The 17,870-nt window shown below is 38.2% G+C and overlaps 1 protein-coding gene across 10 annotated transcripts in view; it reads right to left on the bottom strand.

The window, feature by feature from the left end:
- The window catches only part of ABCC9 (ATP binding cassette subfamily C member 9), a 75,166-nt gene extending 58,040 nt beyond the window's left edge, over positions 1 to 17,126 (bottom strand). For 3 of the 10 annotated variants that reach the window (XM_015291558.4, XM_015291589.4, XM_015291598.4), the window contains exons 1-8: positions 17,007 to 17,126; positions 15,604 to 15,643; positions 11,535 to 11,604; positions 9,839 to 10,004; positions 8,050 to 8,191; positions 7,546 to 7,667; positions 6,251 to 6,417; positions 5,230 to 5,472 (exon numbers count right to left, since the gene is read on the bottom strand). In XM_015291558.4, coding sequence (XP_015147044.2) covers positions 5,230 to 5,472; positions 6,251 to 6,417; positions 7,546 to 7,667; positions 8,050 to 8,191; positions 9,839 to 9,983 — 819 coding nt within the window. In that variant the 5' untranslated portion in view covers positions 9,984 to 10,004; positions 11,535 to 11,604; positions 15,604 to 15,643; positions 17,007 to 17,126. The remainder of the gene's footprint in view (positions 1 to 5,229; positions 5,473 to 6,250; positions 6,418 to 7,545; positions 7,668 to 8,049; positions 8,192 to 9,838; positions 10,005 to 11,534; positions 11,605 to 15,603; positions 15,644 to 17,006) is intronic. The other 7 variants (XM_040705644.2, XM_040705632.2, XM_040705645.2 and 4 more) reach the window with 7 other exon arrangements.
- Between the last annotated feature and the right edge of the window lie 744 nt (positions 17,127 to 17,870).

The raw sequence follows: 17,870 nt of genomic DNA, 5'->3' as shown, positions 1-17,870 counted from the left end.
AAAAGGTTGTTTTCATCAGTTCACAGAAGTGATTTTTTTTCTCACCTGCAGGCAAGAAGAAGGGATGACACAGAAAAGCTGTGTGTTATTCAGGCAGCAGAGACCTTGTTTTGAAGTTGTTTTGGCACTTGAATATGAAACAACCAGATTACAAATAAATACAGGTGGAATGAGACAGACAAGGCTCTCATTGACGTAATTTAGAATTAGGAGCTAGCATGCAACTCTCTCCTTTTAAAATCATAGTACTGACAGAGTGGTCTGGTTTGAAGGGGTATTACATATGCTCTGCCCTACAGCGTGCCAGTGTTCCTACTGCTGCTGGGGCCAATGCTGACCGTAGTGTTAGGTGCTAGGTACCCATGCATACAGGCAATCCTGAGCAACCCTCCAGCTGGTTGCAGAGGTCTCAAACCAAATGTGTCACAGACAGCAGTGTCACCCCATCTGAAGGAATATGTCTAAAACAGTTCAGGTGGATCTCTTCCATAAAAGGAGCTGTATCCCTCCACAGGTTATAAGGAGAGGTGGTTGGCACAGATAAGGGCATCTATGCTGCAATCAGCAAAACTTAAGTGAGATAAATCCTACCAATACTTCTTGGTTCTGTGTTGCCTAAACACATTTAAAACAACTAGGGGCTAAAGGGCATCCAACAGAATTTCAAAAATTAACATAATTATGAAATTACTTCTGATCTGGAAAATAGCACAAGACTCTTATGTGATTTTCCCAGACAAAACAGTCTGAATTTATTGCCTAATGGGATTGAATGAACTGCTCTACAGGTTCTACTGTCGTCTCCCTCCAATAAATGATCTGCATTTCAACAGTTTGATAGGAGCTGAGCTAACTTACTAGGAAAATACATCTGTTATCTTTTAGAAACAACAGCATACACTATCAATTAGTGGTAAACTTGGTAAATGATAATGGCAAGTTCTTATTTCTTTATTAAGCTTATGCTATTTCAATAGCCATTTTCACTACTGTTATAAAATTTGCATAACTGTCATCACTACATAAAATGTATTTACTCTTCATTAGAATTCTACTAAAAAGTACGTATTCTAATAAGAAGTGGAATTGTTATCCTCCTCGCTGTTCAATCTAGGTGTATGAAAGACAACAACAACAACAAAAATCAAATGTAAACCTTAGACTTATTTTCTTTCCTTGACATATTGACACTTAGATTTGTGAAGTCACTCCATATGCTTTCAAATAATTTTCTTAAAAAAAAAGATATTTGTTATTAACAGGAAGATAGAAACATCCTAAGATTTGAATTCTCTGAGTGGGTTTTTAGGCTATTAATTTGTATTGCTTAACACTGCTGTTTCTTCTTTGCTTAATCAGGAATTTAACATAGCTGAAGTATCTAAAGTGAAGAGGGGAGAAAGAAGAGTGGGTTTTTCTTCCCAGTGATGAGAAATTTTGCAGAATTTTCCTCTACCGGGCTTGTAGTGTACTACTATGTTATGTGGTGCAAATCTGGGATATAGGATGCATGCATTAATATGCAGTTTGAAACATCCAGACCACTTGAAGAGAAACCCAAAAATAACCACGAAGTGACAACAGAAATCAAAAATTTTCTCAGGATTAGGACAAGTACTACCCACGTGTAATACTTGGGTCCAAAACTTTGGCTGTAGGAATTTACTTTCATATCACTGAGGACTTCTTTGTCTTCTTAATCTTATTAAAAAATTCTTCACCTTGAGCCAAAATGTCCTTTAATATAGTGGGAACTGTGAACATGTATTTAAGAGAATGTATGAATTTAAGGTTGTGCCCTACATGTATGACATGCACAACAGCTTCCTCTGCAAAAGCAACCTCCCTATCCACAGTTAGAATTTATACAGAGCACTTCGAAAGATGAGATAAAAATACTGTAAGATGAGGTGTTTCAATTTCTATGGTATATTCTCCAGAAAAGGAAGGAAATGCAGTATGTTCATCTTTTATTATATTTCTGATGGCAGAATAAATGAAAAGGAAAGCCAGTTCCAATGTGTATTTTTCTCAATACGTTGTTTATGAAAAATCTCCAACAGCATATTTAAGTGAGCTTGATTACCAAGAGAACATGTTTTAACAGTCATTTTATAGTATCTTTCCATCTGAAAGGACATATATATGTTGTCTTACAATATGCTGTGTATGTTGCCAGGCACAAACTACTCACAAAACCAGTAACAAATGACATGTGCCTTACTGTAGGAGCTGGAATGCCTTCTGCTGTAGCAACTACCAGATTAACAGCCAATTAGAATGTTGATCTCCAATTATTTACCCTTCAATATATTACTTTATATTATGCTATATTAAAACAAAATTATTGATTGCTGACTTTAAGATTCTATAAACAATATTTCAACATGAAAGCACTTTGAAAAAAGATTTCAAAAAAATCCTACTGCCAGCAAAGGAAAGAAGAATAGGTTCCACACAGTGTTCAGACCCTGTGCTTGGGATGCAGGTTAGGAGAAACAGTGATTTTGAGAAACAGTCATCAAATTTAACCTGAATCCCCTGTTCCATTTTTATTTATTTATTTACTTATTTTGGTAGAGTACCTGGTTTCAATTTTCATTTCAGACAGAAGGATGAGGAAAAAACCTGAAAAGCAACACACTTTATGTGAGCTGTCTCAATGGCATTTTTCAATACAGAACATCCATGTTCATGTTCAGTGTCTTTTATCAAGGTGTGATAAAAAGGGATTGGAAAGGAACAACAGCCTTCCTCCTGCACGGACAAGGAGTGCGGCTGAGATAAGCTCTCTGAAGGCGTAAACCAACTTAATCCAGAGGATCTGGGGGGCTCCCTGCACCAGCTGTGGAACATCAGTATAAAATATACCCTGGCAACAGAGACAGTGACAAGGGATCTCTTCCAGACTGTAATCACGCTTCAACCTGAAGAATTTAACTGATTCTATGGCTGTTTTCTAACCCAGCCATGCACAAAACCAATGCATTAGTTTTAGTCTGTCGGTTTGCTTCAACATTGTCAGTAAGATATCCATTTACTTTAAGGTTACTGCCTGTTTTAGAATATTATCACAAATGGAGTCTATGGTAATCTTGAGATATTATGAAGGTTAACGGGAAGAAAAGAAATCTGATCTCAGCCAATGTTTGCAAATATAGGTGCATTGTTACCATAGTTAAAATATTGCAAGTATTCATATGTGCATGACATGCATTGATGGAAGCTAAACAGTGAATGCACATGAGCAACAACAGAGTTCACTTGTCTTTTGGCATCTAAGCCACATATTTTTGCAGGCACATGCTGTATCTGCAAATATAAATGAGATACAGATAAGTGCTTGCACTCAGTCATGCACACTTGTCATAAAGAAAGGCACAGAGCCTCTAGTTCAAAGGAGCGTGTAGGTGCCTAAGCCTCACTGGTCTCTTCAAGTAAGGTATGGTCACCAAATGCTTCTTTGAGGATCTGGCCTAAGAGATATATTTCTCCTTTGGTGTGAAAAGCTCAATTCCAGTGACTCAGTAGATTTCTGCTTTAAGCAGAAGGGTCTTGGACTCTCTAATAATGTGTACATCGGTTGCGAAAGGCATGAAAAGCAGCCCCAGTCTATTTAGAATATAAAGAATTGCATTCATTAGGGCTTCATTTCAGAAGGCATGGAAAAGAGTCTGCACCTCCACCAGCTACCAGGTGGAAAGAACTGCTCTTGCCATACTCCCCTTGCATTGCTATTCTGAACTGTTTACTGCTTGGAAATAAGTTTACCTGGTGTGTACAAGAAAGAGATTTACATGCCTTCATCTCATGTGCTATATTTCCAATGCGGCTTCTGACTGCCATATCCTTTCTGTTTATGCTCGAGAACTGACAAGTATGTACAAATCAGGGAGACAGGCTCCACGAATGAAATTCCACAGGTTTGCCTAAATGCATGCAGAACTTTCTCTGGAAACATCTCCTCTACTGAGTCAGTAGGTAAACAGAAACCAGCTTTGTTTTTCTTACTGTGTCTGGCTGGGATGGAGTTTATTTCCTCACAGCAGTTTGCATGATGCAGTCCTTTGGATCTGTAACTAGAGCTGGCTGGTAAGACACCAAACTGTTGCTGAGCCATGTTTGCATCCCACCAAGGATTCCCCTTTTCCTACTCTGTCCCCATTGAGGAGGCTAGGGGTGCACAAGACCTTGAGAAGGACACATAGTAAGGACAGCTGACCCCAACTGACCAAAGGGGTATCCCATGCCATATCATGTTGTGCTTGGCAATAAAAGCTCAGGCAAAACAGGAGGAAGGAGGGATATTTGTCATTATGGTGTTTGTCTTCCCAAGTAACCTTCACACATGTTGAGACTTTGCTTATCAGAAAGTAGCTAAATATCTCTCTGCTGGTGGGAAGTAGCAATTATCTCTGTACTACGTTTTTCTTGCTCACACAGCACTGATTCAGTTCTTAAGTTGCCTTTATTTTGACTCACTAGTTTTTGGCTTGTGCACTTGTGCTTCTCTCCCCTGTTCCACCAAGAGAAGAGTGGGCAAGCACCTGGGTGAGTGCTTAGCTATTTCCTGGGGCCAATCCACCTGCTTCTCTTGGTATATGTTTTTGAAATGAGGGTAGAATTACTGGAAAGAGAATTACTGTAACACTTGCCTATGCTCAAAGATTTCTCTGTTCAAACACCACTCTGTCTAAAGAAGGAAGGATTTACTTCCCTTCCAATGTGCATCTCAGAGGAAACACCACAACTGAGCCCTTACCTAATATGGACATGTTTGTCTATGAGTTTGTACCCTCCCGCAAATGCAAAGGACAAGAATTACTTTAATGTGCAATATTTATAATACAGGATTTCTGAAGAAAAAGTGGAGATGAGTGTTTCCAATTGAAGCTATGGAAAAGTAGGATGTTTTCTAATTTAAGATGCTGCCACGAATATCTAAGATTTAAACAAAGCTTTCATTTTTAAAATGAAATCTAGCAAGTGACCATTCTGTTATGGTTTTGGTTTCCAGTTGCTCTCAATTTGGCAACTCTTCCCTGCTGTAAATTCACTTAAAACCAAACAGTAACTATTGCATTGGAACTTCCTATGACAAATTTCACCTTAGAACAAACAGTCCTAAGTTAAAAATTCCTAAAACTAGGATTTCATCGAAGCAGAAGAAATTCAAAGTGACACCACAGTTTTTAAGGCCAAAATTGTGACATGGACATCTTTGGTTACCTTTTGTTCCTCGTATGCTTCTTTGAGACAAACATAATTTGTCAGCGCTCTCATCGCAATTGGAAGCTTCCCGATTGCCTTCAGGTCCACAGGTTTCTTGTGAGCAGATATAATAAGTGTATTCATCCACCAGTAAGTTGCCTTTGAGAGTAAATTGACAAATGGCTGAAGAAACCTTACTCCAAGATCTTGTAGATCCTCTGGTGGCTTCACTTTCTGAGGGTTCATGAAAAATACATACCTCTGGAGAGAAGAAAATGGACAGCACATATCAGAAAATATCTCATTACAGGAAATTCTGAGTATGTATAAGAATATAACAGCGGTGTCCAATTTGTATTCAAAGGTAATAGTACACTGAATTTAGGTAAGAATTTGCTTTTAAACATGAGTATTTCCATTCTGACAATATAACTGTTAAGAAATTAACAACTGTAGGATGTGGACACTACTCTTTAGCTTACCAGGTCCATCTATCTCTGAATAATAACAATAAAGAATTCTTGGGATATATTTTTATTTGCAGTGGGCAAAACATATGCTTGCTTACACCTTCACTGCATATATAGTTTATCTGCATTAACATACAGTATAGATTACACAATTTCACACACATATCTATAGATGCACAAATACACATGTACATCTATCTATACAAATACATAAGCACTGTCTGTATGTATACATATGCGTATGCGCACATACATACCCAGACCAGGGCCTAAATTGAGGATACACATTTTAAAGAGATGCCACGTCTATAGAATTCATAGAATCATAAAATTCCTCAGGTAAAGACCTTAAAGATCATCAAGTCCAACCGCAACCTAACCATACTACCATAACTCTAACAACCCTCCACTAAATCATGTCCCTGAGCACTACATCCATTAACTAAACATTCATAGTGACACCAAACTTGGACCTAAACTTGACGAGAGATAGTTACTGGGGCTAATGACATCTTCATCTCCCAGAAACTGCAGATATTTATTCAGAAATGGATCAAGACACCACATACCCTAACTCGAATGACGTTGATCTCCACAGCCATCAGCAGCCCATAGAGAATCACCATAATTCCAGTGATGCAGAAACGCAGCTGAGAAAAAGACACACCGTCCTGGCAGTATCTGACAAACTTGATAGTTTTGGTGACAAAGGCCATTATCCAATAAAGAAAGAGAGCTGTAAAACAGATGCACACGCATCATTATAAATACATATTTCAGCTATGTTAACGCTGCAGAAGTCGCAGCTCTCTCAAGCAGAAATATTCCATAGCTTAATTCAATGCAAACATGGCAATCCTCTTTATCACAAGCCTGCAGGATGGCCCAGGCTGATGTCAGACAAAGTCAGGAATACAGAATGGAGAGATTTGCTTTGCCCTTTCTTTTTCCAAGTCATTGTTTTCTTTCCTGGGTTACCACCTTTCAAAAAGATCCACAACTGTGGAGCTTCAAGCAATTACAAAAGTCCATCGAAGAAAATGTGATGGGAAACTTTGCTATTAAAATGAAGTAAATGTCACTTAATATGACAAACATCATATTGCCTCTTTGAAAAAGTAGGATTTATCACAGGTGTGCATTTGGAAACATGCTTATTTTGAAAGAATCCATAAATCCATGTAGTTTAATTACATCCTGCACTCCGGTTTGTATGACTGGTTCAGGCTGTTCAGTTATAGGTAATTTGGCAGTATATTCTCTTGAAACATTATGCTGCAAAGTCTAGTCAAATTCTTCTGACCATCTCCTGACCGAGATAGACATCATGAATACAAGGTAGCTGTTTCTCTAAGATAAACCTTCCTTATCCTCCACACCCCGACCCTGTTTGGAAAAAGTATGGGGTGGTATTAATCATTAGACCAGAAAACCTTGGAGTCAACTGCAAAGGATGCTGAGAAAATAACAGCAATCTTCACAGGATGTCTTCTGAACAGATCACTATTTCAAAAGGCCTTTCAAAATAGCCATTTTGAATGAATACGAATCTTGGACATAAAATAATGAGCAGTGTTAAAAAAACACCCCAAAGCTCGTGCTAGAAATACAATAGGCTCACTGTGTTTTCACAGAAGGTGATCATTTTCAAAAGTAGTTTTCAATGTGTACCTAATAAAAGGCAAAATAACTCCTACAAAAATACAAGTTCTGTGAACAGAAAATTACTCCTCTCCCTTTTAATATTCTCCTGCATTTCATCATCCTTTTCAATCTAAGCAAGGTGACTTTGGCAAAACTACTGTTTTTTGTTGTTGTTGTTGTTTTGTTTTTTGTAAGAGTACATAATCAGACTTGGACTTACCCAAAAGTAACTTTGGAAAGTTAGATGTTTCAATGTTATGGTAATAGACTATGGATACAGTGGCAGCCACAAATCCTATTATGGCTGGTAGAAAGAGATGGAGATGTCGAGATTTCATTTGTCTGAAATTAAATAAAGCATAAATTAGTGACTTTGGTTACACTGAAACACCATTGTTAGATTCCTAGGTGTTCTGTCAATGTAACAGAGATGACAAATATGACTTTCCTAGTGAAAAAAGGTGGGTTTTTTTCCAAGTGGATGCATTAACTTCTGTCACTATTTATCAGCTGTTATATATTGAGAGGAGAATAACAATGTGCTAAGAGCAATCATTTCAATATCCCATTAAAATCTAGGTTTCTGAAATGGTGTTCCATCCTTTTTTGGAAGAAAATAAAACAACAAAAACTCTCTACATCTTACTAAAAAGCATATCACATGATAACAGAGTACACTGAGAAATTCAGTTAGCTTGGCTATCCACCTGTTACTGTCACTTACGTATCAGAAACTATGCCCTCTGCTATTTCACACACGTGCACGAAAAGGAGAGTGAATGTCAGAATCCACCGCAGATTGTGCCCAGGGAAGTGCAGCCATGTATTGTGGTGAATCTGGACTTTGGAGCTTTGGCTTCCCCAGCCTAGAAAATAACAGTATTAAAGGAGGAAGGTTATCATACAGACAGCGAGACATGTAGTTATTTGTTCCCTGTTCAATGCCATAGGTTATGCTTCATAGTCTAGAATTAGCACAGAAGAGCTACGAGACCATGGAGGGAGGCTGTTGTTACTACCCAGACATGATCCACAATTGTCTGAGTTGCCAGGTAGCCCCTAATAACTTAGATTTAACTTCGTAGACAAATAATTGTATACATAGATACATTCCATGTAATTTAAGAGATCGTGATTTTTTCCTACAACTGATAGAGTAAATTCTTAGTGGCCACAATGCTACTTCAAACTTAGTTGGGTAATATCTGCAAAAACATTAAAAGAACTTGATACAAGTTGATAACATGAAATGATAGTCTACCTGCAGACCTTGCATTGAGTTTCAGTCAAACATTTCTGCAGAACATACTGTAATTCAAGGATGACTCATAGTTTATCTCAAGGAAAGAAAGATCCAGCACTGTTATAAGGATTTCTGTTGGAGAGAGTCCTCCATTACCCTTCTGGGTTGCTTTTTTTTGTTTTGTTTTGTTTTGTTTTGTTTTTCCATCTTATCTTAAAAATTGTTTATTATTCCCCTGTTTAATTATTTAATTAGCTTGCAGTCACTGGATGTTATCTTTGATTTCTAGTTACTCAGTGTCTCATCTCACAGGTTCCTGTCACTTGTTATAAAATCATTTTGGATTCTTTTTGTGCAATGGAACTCCTTAAATCTCTAGTTCAAATACAGTCCCAAACTGAAATCTTCCACATGGAGGTTATATGTTAATTATATATTATTATGCCAATACGTAACACCATGAAATTAACATGGAAGAAGTGACATATAATTTCTTATGCTGTTGTCAGGAGAATATTTAATTTTTATTAAAATTTATTGCTTTTTTGACAGATATTCAAATGACTTTATGTACTGTGATAACTTAGAGTGGCATTGTTTGACAACCCTGACAAAATATTAAGCTGTATTTATGTCATCACTGCACATATGTAGGATAAAGACAACAGTGGAGAAAAAATTTAATTAGAGTCCTAGTTTAAACACAGCTTTTTACAAGAGTATATAAACTTGAGCTCTTACAATGCCTTATATTATTTGAGAGAGATTTATTTTTTCTTATTTTCATTCCCATGGGAAAACATCATCTCCTTTGCTCTCCTTTTGTTACCAAATGTTGGCAAAAGAAAGAATTATTCCTACTTCTCCTAGCCTTAGATCCAATACGTTCTCTGAAATTTGCATAACTTCAAGGGAATTCTGACTCACTGTCCTAAGTCTTTCAGCATCCAATAATAGCAAAGGTTGCAAGTTGCTAATTTCAAATCTGAAGAAAGCTTTCCCAGAAAGAAGTTTCAAAGCATTTGGAACTGATTTCTCTGGTTCCCATTGATCTTCCCATGCTGTTTACTTCAGATTTGTGTCTAAAATTCCCACTATTTCACGTGGGTTTATTTCAGGTTTTCTGTGTTAAGCCATTCTTTCTTTTCTTAAGGAAATACAAGGCACCTAATTGTTTGCACCACAGGCCTCCAAGCACAAATAAATGTGGCTGAGTTTAAATACAAGCTCAAGTGCTTGTAGGATTGCACGGCTCCATTGAATAACTCACCAATGAACAAAATTGGAAAAGTGATAAAAAGCAAGAAGACATGGGGAACCAAGTTGAGGGCATCCACAAAGCAGACATTTCTAAGGACACCAGCAGTGATGTTGTATGCTGAAGCATTATCGTTACCACAGAATGCAAGCCTCATTGCTTCCAGAAGGTCTGCCTGCTACAAAAAAAATAAGAGAGAGAATGTAAGAGATGTGTTGAAGTATGAGCTGACTATCAAGACTGCTAGCATTTCTTTTCACCTAACATGAAATAAATAAAATAAAGAGATGATACATGTGGAGCACTCTGAACATCTGACAGAGAATAATTTGGTTGCATTTTGAAATTGTTTTGTGACCAGATCATGTATAAATGCACGAGAAGGAAGGCTATGCTTTAATTAAATACATTAAATGAGTACATATTCCTTAAATATACTGTTCAGTGTCTTCTAATGTTATATGAACAAGTGTTAGGCTGAAACAAGGAAGTGTGGAAAAAATTATTTCCACTTGTAATAAGAAAACTCAAATTCACGTTACTTGAATCCTCTGTGTTACTGCTACCTTGGTAAGCCAACACTGCGTAATTCTGTTTGTATAATTTGTTGTGCTACATTTTCGGTGTAGCTTGAATCTTTGGTATTTGTGATTTGGTAGCTTTGAATTCACTAACATTTTACATCTTTGCACTGTCTCATAGAACAACAATGGTCACATACACTACTCATTCCAGATTAAATGCTGAACTCTTAATCAAAGTGAGCTGTACTGAAGATTGCATAGGCAGTAAATCAGCATTTGTGCTTGATCCTGCAAATCCTAATGCACATGCTTAGCCTCAGCTAAGCCAAGCTCTGGCTTCCATAATTTCTTATGAGAGTATCTTTGGACACAAAGATAAACTCATGCATTCATACTTATGGAGTGTGGGCCACAGCATGATCTAGAGTTATGGCCAGCTTCTGGATTTTATCAATCTGTGCATTATTCTTTTATTCATTCTTCTTTATAGGAAGATCAAATCAAAATGTTTTCATGGTGGTTTATTTTCCCAAAACTTATACTCAGCAATATAGTGCTGTAGAAAACATTGTGTAAATTTATTTTCTTACAACATGTTTTTTTCAGATTTACATACTAAGTGGAAAAAAATGTCTTTAATTCAGCAAAGCATACTGTGTACTTTGGTGAATACATCTTTCTGTAATAACATGGGCATCTGATTTGTGGAATCAGAACACATACATGCAAAAAATACACAAATACAGTTCTTAAAAAAAATTAGTTCAATGGGGAAAAGTGTTCTCCTTATTTCCTCAAATAGCTCAGATTAGTTTTATGAGTTTACTTGTTTAAAAAAAGCAAGCAAGCAAGCATAGCAAGGCAAGTATAAACTGCTCAATTGCTCTCTTTGAGAGAAAACAAACATAAAGATCTTCAAAAGAATACAGAGTTCAAAGAGCCACTCTGAACCTCTGTTAAACCCCATTTTTTATTTTAAATAACTTTTTGCTGAGTCCAAAAAGCATAATCCATGTTGAAACACATCAGTGAAACTCCTAAAGTTAGTCTCATTGGAAAGGTGATAAATACAGCCCCTTTTCCAAATACATCAGTGATTTATGGACTGACATTTACCAGAAGTTAAGAATAACTCTGGGTTATATGGTGGACCATGGTCTGCAGAAATGGATGCATGTACTTACTGTGGTGCAACAGCTGATGGGCAATTCAATTTCAGTAGAACAAAATTTGATAGATAATGTGGCCCATTCCCTAGAATGAATAGCACGATACGACCACTATCAATCTGTCATTATATTTTAATATAAAATATATTCAAAATGGTAAAAGATTAATAATGCAAAGTAAGCATTATGTTAACATGAATTCTTTCTGAATAGACTGAGGAGTTACTAAAAAAATACTGAACTTAAGAATATTTCAAGGAGATTGTTTGTTTTTAATTTATAAAAGCTTGACATGTCTCCTTTAAAAGTATAATAATGGCAGTGATAATCTCTTGAAAATCAGATGTGTTGTTTCCTCATTTTTATTGAAGGTCAGAAGTCCAAGGGAGTTCTGCTGGGAATTTTCCTCCCTTTCCCACAAATAGGGCTCTTTTCTGAGACAGCATAGATGCTATTGTGGTCTAGTGGCTGGATTGGTACTGAAAAACAGGGGGGATCCTGGGCTCCATCAAGCACTGAATCACTGACTTCCATTGTAGTTTTTGGCTTAGAGTCAAAAATGAATCTAGGAGAAAGGATCAAAACTGTGTCTAAGAGAAACTAAGGGAAACTGTTGTTTTTTTCCATTTTTCTGGAAGGGAAATGGACCATTGACCACTTGGAGAGCACCCTCTCCTAGCTTGGAGAGTACCTTACCACCAGTCTGTAGAAGTTTCACCTTACACCTCAAGTGGTAGTCCCTAGAAGTTATCAAGGAAGATTCACAGCACCTTTGCTGAGCCCAGTTTTGAAATGAAGTAAATTTGACACTACACTGTCTTAAAAAAAACCACTGCCCTTTATGCCCTTTAGAGGAGAGAATTTGGTCCAATATATAAAGACAGTGCTCATCATACTGGTGATTATTTTCAAGGGTATGTATAAGCAACACACATCCAGCGACCACCTTTATTAATGTTCCCCTGGCTTAAAATCTATTAAAGCACTCCTGACAGTGTCATGATGCAGTGTTGACCCAATACAGCTTGTGATTTCGTCTCATAAAATGCTCATCAGGTCCAACTTCCCTTTTTAGCAGGACGCACTTCAGGACACGTGTCTAGTGACATATGGCAGTGTTAGAGAGCAGAAGAGATAAGAACTGTAGGAAACATTAATATTCCTGTTATCCTTCCTTCCTTCCTTCCTTCCTTCCTTCCTTCCTGGAGGTACGTTTGAAATCTTTCACTCAAAAAATTGAGCCTGGAAACAAAGACCGCTCGGAAGATCTTGACAGCAGATCACCAAGAAAAGGCAGAATGAAAAGGCTCTAATCTCTCCTGTTCTGTAATACCATAAGATTTCTTTTCACAAAACGAAAATTTGAAATGGAAGAACATCAGATTTAGAAATAACATGAAAATTTGCAGTTTTGCCTACTGCTGAATCTCATCAAAACGATGGAATCATAGAATGGCTTGGGTTGGAATGGACACCAAAGCCCGCCCAGTTCCAACCTCCTGCTGTGGGCAGTGCTGTCACTCACCAGCTCAGGCTGCCTAGGGCCCCATCCAGCCTGGCCATGAATACTTCCAGGGATGTGGCATTCACCACTTCTCTGGGCAGCCTGTGCCAGTGCCTCACTACTCTGAGTAAAGAATTTCCTCCTAACATCTCAGCTAAACCTCCCCTCTTTTAGTTTAAAGCCAGTCCCCCTGTCCTATCACTATTAGACCATGTAAAAAGTTTGTCCCCCTCCTGCTTATAAGATCCATTCAAATACTGGAAGGTTGGAATGAGGTCTCCCTGGAGCCTTATCAAAAACTACAGCTAGATTTAGAAAAGAAGATGGAACATGAATGATACCTGACCAAATTCGGATTCTTAATAATTTAGGCTTCTCTTCCATTGGCTTTAGTAAGACTATGTCAAAGTTCTGTCATAAAAACACCTGCAGAGAGGTGAATAGATGTATATTGTCTATATGAGAAAGTGCTGTTTGTTTTACTTGGTGCAAAGCATCATGCAAGTTCACAATTATATTCACTGAAGACTTTATATGTGGAAACAGACTTTTCACACTACGGAGTGTATGAGGGAGAGATCCAGGTGGGAAAGCTAGGATGCAGAGGTAAAGGAGTGATTTGAAGAAATTTATGTTGCAAGGAGAAGTACAGAGAAAAGCAGGGGATGTTGCAACTCCAGAAGGTTATCACCTTCCCCAGGAGCAGTTGCCCTTCTACAACCGCCTGTCAACTCTTCCTTGGTGATGCTGGCAGCAGCACTGAGCATCTCTTATAGGAACTGTAACCAGGTGAACTGAGTAGCAAAGCCAGGTGCTTATCACCTCAGGAGCAGTTCTAGGCAGCCACCTGCTACACTGAGCTCCACACAGTACAATGGGGAGCCACGCAAATATTAACTCTTAGAATTAACTGATTTCTATCAGCAAGATACTATTTTCTAGATAAGAAGCCTTGCTTGCTGCAAGCCTGAGATGAGATCAGAGCTGAGCTGTGGCAGTTGCCATGCTTCAATTTCAGTGTTATCTCAGTCAAGACAAACTTGGGGCCCTATAAGTCACAGGAAAAGGCCCACTGGCTTCATAGCAAATCTTTGCCTGTATGTCTCAATGGAAGGAGCAGACACTGGAAAGCACACAGCCCTTGTCTTCCCATACAGATTACCAAGTGCCTTTTTCTAAGCCCGTGCCCAGTTTGTAATGTTTGGAGCTGTAGGCTTATTTTCAGGCAGACAGCTTTGTCTGTTGATCAACAATGGTTGCAGTAAGTTAATCCTGACAGCCACTTAAAACAACAAAATCCATGACACAATCTTGACTATATAGGATGGGATGTTTTGAAATTTGTTGGCCATCTGAAGTGATTGACCACTATTTCTCATCAGGTTGCAGTAGCTTTTCAGCATACCTGCTGAGATCTTTATACACGCACCTCAGAAGGAAAAATACTCATAGCTATTACAAAAATTAAAAATAAAAATAAAAATTTCCCTGCTATGCCTGCTCTTTCTATTAAACACAGTAGGCCACCAAATTATGCTGAGTTGATTGCACCAAAATGAGTATATCACTACCTATTTACTTCACTACTAATTATAGCAGGAATGTTATACTTTATAATAATGTTGCCAAGCATGCTAGGTTTAACCTAGCATTTCAATCAGGGGGAATGCATTAGTGTGATAAAGATCTTCTGATAATAAGTGCATGCTCTTTGAGGGTATAAGCTACATTCAGCACCTCCAGTAAGGCTGCCAAATGTCAGGTAAATTTTTTTATAATCTCTTGTACACTGGAGGACTTTGTTCTTAAAAATCAATGACAAACCACTCACTTTAACCTCAATCTTTACAAACATAGAACTAGTCACAAATTTTCAGGGGTGTTTTTTCTTTCTCCCCTTAAGAACAGCCTTTGTTAAGCAGCTATCTGCAAGCTAAAGCAAAAAGCAGAACTTTGCAGAGGAGGGGAATGGAAAGAACAGTCAGGAGGACGGGTCCATGACGGTGCCAGTGGACAGAGAGTCTCAGCTCTCCTTGACATCATTTGGGAATCTGATTCCCTTTTGGTTTAATTTAATGAGGATGTGAACTATCTGAACAGCACCTCACCCTGCAATGAAATAGCTAAAAAAACTTATGCCCTTTAAGCATTTACATTTTCATCCTAAAATCTCCACCACTGGCAAACTGAGATTTTCTGGTTCTGGGTTAAGGTGTACAGACATTGTCATAATATACTAAACAGAAGTCAGTACCAAAGAGTTTCAGGAACAGAAAGAAAAAGGACAACGTATTAAGCATGAATGTGATGTAGCATTTAGCCTAAACACTTACAAATTTAATTTTAACAAACTTAAACATGGAATTCTTAAGGCATAGAGTTAATTCCTGAGATACATTTTACCTAAGCTATAGAAAAGAACACAATGGGAAAGTGGTAGATAATGTAAATTTTCATTAAAACAATAAGAACATCCTCACTGATTGCAAAACTGCAAGAATTCTAGTTAAATATATTTTAATTATCTTAGGGTCTTTTAAATCAGGCTTAAAGCCTTCATATTCAAGAGTTTTCTCTTACCTGGATTATCACTCTGTTCTGCACGCTCTGCAAGATACAACTGTAAAGGAAAGAGCATAAATACAGTCCTCAGGTGGACCTTTCTTGGGGGAAATATGAAACTTTTCAAAAGTTTTTGGTTCAGTATTTCTGCTGCCTGTATTAAAAAAAAAATCAGTAGCTGCACTTCCCGATTAAAATATATCAGCTTACAGAGCATACTCGGGTCTCAGTTCATAATACTTTTCTTGTCTTACTTACAGTGTGCATTATATGCCCACATATGCCACATATGCATATATACAAGTATACATATATACATGGGTATGTGTACACATAGAGATGCAGAACGGAGAAAGTACGCAGAGTTTTGCAAAAGTAGTTGGTTCTTAATTTCTGAATAATGGAGACTTTACCAAAGCAAGCTTTTTTTCTTTCCTTCCTGAATTTCATAGAGAAAACTTTACCAAAGTTCAAATGTAAGTTCGATGAGCCCTATGGAAGGCCTACCTTGCAACAGATTTTAGATCAGTGCTTTGAATCTTTTCCTTTCCTGATATAAACCTATTGGCTTATCTTTCCTACCTCCCTAAGAACACCTGATCTGATGGAACCTGTAAATTATAAATAATGATTATTTGCAAAGAGTAGTGCTAAAGCAATGGCAAAAACAAAAAAAAAATATGCTGTTCATTAAAAATCTCTTTTATCCCAAATGGTCCAGCACAACACATTGTTTTCTTTTTCATTTCTATTTCAGCTGTGACCAACTGCCCTAACTAGACCCTGCCTCCTCGCTAAGCACTGTCCCGGTTACCTCGGGCCTTAAGGTGACGAATTACTTCAGATGCTTTTCGGCATTTGCATCGCTCACTGGCATACACCAGCAGCATGATCCGAACCTCACTAAAGCTAATGCAAGGAATCTCATTGACTTCAGCAGGTTTTGGATCAGGCCCCAAACACAGAGAAAATCCCATCAGCAAAACGGCTAAACGCGGTACTGACTCTGAAAAGCATCGCACACCAACATCAGCAGCGCTCTCATGCATCCAAAACATTTATTTTTCTTTTTTGTTAAGCTCCTTAACGCAATGCAATTTCAAGCATTGACGTGCTATGCTGCCTGCTGCAAAACCTATGACTCCACATGCTAAGACAGGACGGTTTAAAAAAAGAAACAGAACCATGAGCAGAGCGGCAAAGAAAACATCAGCGGTAGGGGACTGGAAAGCCTGAGAATGCCTGAGAATGGAAAAGGAAAAGGAAAACAGATCTGAGTCGTAATCCCAGGAAAGAACGAGGAGCAGCCCTGTCCCACAGATATAAAGGAGGAGGAGGAGGCAGTTAGTGGGGACGACGGGGGGGGGGTCACTGCATGCCCCGCTCGCCTGCTGGCTGTTAGAGCAAACTCTGCAGCTTACCTTTGCAAACACAAAACCAAAATACCAACCCCAATTTTCACTCGGTTGTGCTATGTGATCAATATCATCTCGGCGGCAGGATTTTCCTCCACTTAGCGAAGCAGCTCCGAGCCCTGGAGTGAATTATTTTTAGGCTGGTGATGGGAAGATCAGCTGCTGCCTCCTATCGAGTTTCCAAAGCGCACAAACTCTGCTCGTCTTTCTCACACGCCGAAAAGGGGCAGGAAGCTGGGAACAGACAGGCAAGCAAGAAGCACCAATTTTTCGCCTCCTGCAGCCGCAGTCCCCTGGGATCTCTTCTGCTTGCTTTTATTTTCATTTTTACTCACTGGAGTGGTAAGAATGCAAGAGGCTGCACTACAATGCACAAGCTATGGCCAGATGGGTATCCTAACATAATTGACTTGGACAAGGTAGTCTAACTTTTGGCAGGCACGGGAGCTTCAGCTTCTGAGGGTTTTTTTGAGTTCGGCTTAGTTAATTTGAATTTGACAACATAATTATGTACATTGTCCATCATCTTGAGCGGAAGCGAAAGCATAAGTCTACTCAGATACTTCACCCTAGATCCCTCCATACTCTTCACCTTAAAATCTGTTTACTAATCACAGAGAAATGAGGAATTGAGGCACTGGACAGCTTTCCTTTTGAAATAGATTATTTTCTAAGCTTGAAATAAAAGGCAAGACAAATTTTATGCTTATTCCAGGGATAAAATTTTCCACACAATTGCCCTTATTTACAATTTTGGCAGCACTGAAAGTTGCTACTTTGAATGAAGGCTGCTCTGAAAGTAATACTTCCTATTTCATTATGTTGGCCCATGACATGAATGTGTCTTAGCAGTGGCAACAGTGACCATGG

The sequence above is a fragment of the Gallus gallus genome, chromosome 1 (assembly GCF_016699485.2).
Source record: "Gallus gallus isolate bGalGal1 chromosome 1, bGalGal1.mat.broiler.GRCg7b, whole genome shotgun sequence".
In the NCBI taxonomy this organism is placed as follows: domain Eukaryota; kingdom Metazoa; phylum Chordata; class Aves; order Galliformes; family Phasianidae; genus Gallus; species Gallus gallus.
The sequence above is the reverse complement of the archived record's forward strand: the minus strand, read 5'-3'. Positions and strand labels throughout refer to the sequence as shown.